This window comes from Sphaeramia orbicularis, chromosome 10 (genome assembly GCF_902148855.1).
Source record: "Sphaeramia orbicularis chromosome 10, fSphaOr1.1, whole genome shotgun sequence".
In the NCBI taxonomy this organism is placed as follows: domain Eukaryota; kingdom Metazoa; phylum Chordata; class Actinopteri; order Kurtiformes; family Apogonidae; genus Sphaeramia; species Sphaeramia orbicularis.
In genome coordinates, this window is record NC_043966.1 from 25,269,682 (window position 1) to 25,273,646 (window position 3,965).

At 35.2% G+C, this 3,965-nt stretch overlaps 1 protein-coding gene across 1 annotated transcript in view; it reads right to left on the reverse strand.

Moving 5' to 3' along the window:
- Positions 1-369: 369 nt before the first annotated feature.
- LOC115427730 (MORC family CW-type zinc finger protein 3) overlaps positions 370-3,965 on the reverse strand; it is a 28,085-nt gene continuing 24,489 nt past the window's right edge. The window contains exons 16-17 of the mRNA XM_030146432.1: positions 2,512-2,693; positions 370-1,334 (exon numbers count right to left, since the gene is read on the reverse strand). Coding sequence (XP_030002292.1) covers positions 1,178-1,334; positions 2,512-2,693 — 339 coding nt within the window. The 3' untranslated portion in view covers positions 370-1,177. The remainder of the gene's footprint in view (positions 1,335-2,511; positions 2,694-3,965) is intronic.

Below are 3,965 nucleotides of genomic sequence, written 5' to 3' on the forward strand. Positions count from 1 at the left end.
CATCCAGGTATACCCCACCTTTGCTCATAGGTAGCTGGTATAGGCTCCAGGACCCCCATGACCCTCTTGAGGATAAAGCAGCTCAGAAGAGGACTGACTGACTGACTCATAGGGGTACTGAGATTAGCATATCAGCATTGTCTAAATTGGCAACGACTGAAGCAACATGTTAACAGGAACCTTTAATGAGCTTTTGGTGGTCCTCTAGGGGCCAAACATAGACCTTTACCTTTTATTTTGCTATTTTTGCTTTTATTTTTATTTTGCGGCGCACTTATGGCTAGGGTTAGGATTAAGACTAAACTATATTTTAATCTTTTCTCTTTTTGAGACTTTTCTTCAGTCAAACAAACAATTAAACACACACACTGCATCTGAGTTAGTCTGACAATGTTTGGGCTTTGTCCAAACTGTCACTTTTTAATGATAAAAATGTACAAATGTCTGAAATGTCAGACCCTCTTTGACTGTATAAATGTCTTTTTAATCTTGAATAGTGTGGTTGATTGATAATTGTAGCTCATCAATGACTACATAATGCATATAATCAGCACTGAACACATCATAGTTTTATCTTGGAGTCTATTGGTCTTATGTCTGAAATAATAAGAACTTTCCAACTGCTATCAGGAAGAAACATCTGTTCAGAGGGATTTGATGCCACCCTGTGTCAAATAAAAGTACTACAAAACTGCATTTTTAGCTGCTGTCGGACACTACTGAATCTATCTTCACAATGAGGAAATATATTTTCTTTTTTCAATTTTTAATGCAAACATAAACAGACTGATATGAAATTAACCGAACAACGAAAATTAAGACATGAATATTTTGACAATATGTATAAAAATAAAATAAATAGTTAACAATAACAAAACTCCTCTGTCGCAATATCTAACTTTTATATGACAGTAATTGTATATTTCCATGGTACAGTAATTGTTCTGTTAATTCAGTTAAAATATTTCTGTTAATGATAAAAAAACAACCAAGAAGAGTGTGACTTCCATAACTCAACATTTTCCTTATTGTCAAACAATCCTCATATCACACATCCATAGAAGGAGTATTACAAATAAAACTCACTAATATGTATATGTCGTTTAGTCATAGTTTTATCAAAAAAGTAAAAAAAATTAACTACTGGAAATCCTGGCATCCTGGACTTGTGCAACGATCACAGTTTGAGAGAATTGACATCTATGATCTGCTGCAGGATGTTGTCCACATCACTGGTGTCTAAACTGATGCCCGTCAGGTCCAGCTGGGGCAGCAGAGCCGTGAGAAGGACCACCACGTTGTTTCGGAGGCTGTGTAGTTTCTCCTGCACCATGCTGATCGAAGAACACTTGCGTTACTATATTTAACAAGTGGTTCCAGGCACAACAAACCCCGCCCCTCGCATGTATTGTAGCTTATTTTGGCATCGATCCAGCTGATGTCATCATGTCTACGCATGGGCTGATGTCAGCATATCAGTTGCCTCTACATATGTGCCAAGTTTGAAGTAAATTGAAACAAAATTTATATTTTTCATAGACATTTGAAATTTCACTCATTCTAAGTAAATGGGAGAAAAAAAAGATTTAAAAATTTCATAAAAAGTTTGAACTTTGACCTACGTTTCCCAAAATGTAATTAGATCTATTCTGGATCACTGGCAATCTATAAACCCAATTTTGTATGAATTCAACCAATAGCTTTGCTGCTAGAGTGTTAACAAACAAACAAACAAACAAACAAACAAACAAACAAGCAAACCAAATCAAAAACAATACTACTTGCCTCCCCTTTGGGGGGCGGGGTAATAAATGTGTCGCTATACAAAGACACTTGGACAAAACCATGTATGGGAACTTTATTTTCACTCCCGCGGCAGGAAATATAACGAAAAAAGGGAAAATCAGAGAAAATTCTGAAAAAATGGATATTACTTAATGTCACCTTTTGCTTGTTCATATTTACATTTATCGTGTCCATTAGAAATCAAGGAAGGCTGCCCCCTACTGACAAATCTCAGCCCATTCTGATGATAAATGATGATCTACAATGACTCAGGGATGACCCACAACTACCAATGTGTTCATAATTCCTCTAAAGAAAGTATTTCACTGGATGCAAAATTATTCTATACCTCTGTGAACACAATGAGTCACAAAGCTTCTTCTAGGTAATGACCAAAAAATATAACCTAGGACAGTGCAATAAAAGCAGTTCAAGTAGTTTCACTAATAAAAAGCCTGATTTAGGCCCCCAGCCTGTATGTTTGACACCCCTGGTTTATAGGTTGTAGAACATATACTCCGTTTTTGTCTGATCACAGGTGTTTTCAGACAGGTAGGAGGGGTTAAATCTACACTAGACAGCAGTGATTATCAGTGACTGCTCAGGTTTCATCAGATGTGTCCTGCACGTGATTCTAAAAAATGTTATGTTAATGTTATAATCTTATCTCATCAATGTAAGAATAATCCCATTATATACACCTACATGCATGAATAGAATACACACCTGTTGTCTTCAAGTCCACAGGCCTCGCTGTTGCCGAATCTAATCCTGCTGTGACTTTCATTCCACTCTTTCAAGGGCCGGTTCTGCTCAGACTCCTTCATCCCACACATGGTTCTTGAGCCCTGGACCAGCACCTTGTGAAGTTCTGAAACCTGGGTCCAGTCGCTGGATGAAGCAGAGCTCTGATGGACAACAGAGTGTTAGGTAGTATCTGTAGTTGATTATATGTTCAGAAATTATGTCATTTGTGTTGTAAGTGACATCATTCAGCATTCAAGTCTACAGTCGCAGAAAAAATCATTAGACCACCCTTGTTTTCTTCAGTTTCTTGTTCACTTTAACGCCTGGTACAACTACAGGTACATTTGTTTGGACAAATATAATGATAACAATAAAAATAGCTCATAAGAGTTGAATTTAAGAGCTGATATCTATCCATTTCCATGGTCTTCTTGATAATAACCAAAATCACTTCAGTTCTTACATCAATATCTATGGCACTGTCATTCCATGTTTTCTTTTCTGTCTGTTTTAGTCACATGATACACACAGGAGTTAGTACTTGATTGCATAACTATTGTTTTTGATGACTTTTGATGGTCTAATAATTTTTTCTGCAACTGTATTTAACAACCAGGGATGCTCTTATGTATCTGACAAACATCACTACCACTCTTATTTGCTGATATTGGCCAATATCTGCTACACACAATGTAAAATTTCATTTCAATGACTGCAGTGACAGATATTTACCTTTTGTGCTAAATGATTAATTTTTGAGGCATGTTACCCTATTTTTATATATAAAGTATAATGAACAAGCTCAAAGGGATGCGTATGTGAGGGTACATAACAACAACAAAAATAAAATAAACAGAAAATAACATTATCAGCCTAAATGTCATTTTAAATACCAGTATGTGGTGGTGTGTATTACCATTGAGGTAGTTATATCTCTTTACTGCTTCATTTTTATTTATTTACTTTCCCCCCACATGTTCCTGGTATGCAGTTAGAATAATTAAAGTATTTTCTAATTTTCACAGACTTATAGTTCAATTATAGCATATTTCTGTTAAGATTACAGTCAGGTTTTTTTTTTTTTTTTAATAAACTGTACATTAATTAGATGGGCTTTTAACATTAAGAGACAGGAAAGGAAGCTGGTACCTGATACCATGTTTTAGGGACCCCAAATATATATATATATATATATATATATATATATATATATATATATATATATATATATAGTACAGGCCAAAAGTTTGGACACACCTTCTCATTCTTTGCATTTTCTTTATTTTCATGACTATTTACATTGTAGATTCTCACTGAAGGCATCAAAACTATGAATGAACACATGTGGAATTATGTACTTAACAAAAAAGTGTGAAATAACTGAAAACATCTCTTATATTCTAGTTTCTTCAAAGTAGCCACCCTTTGCTCTG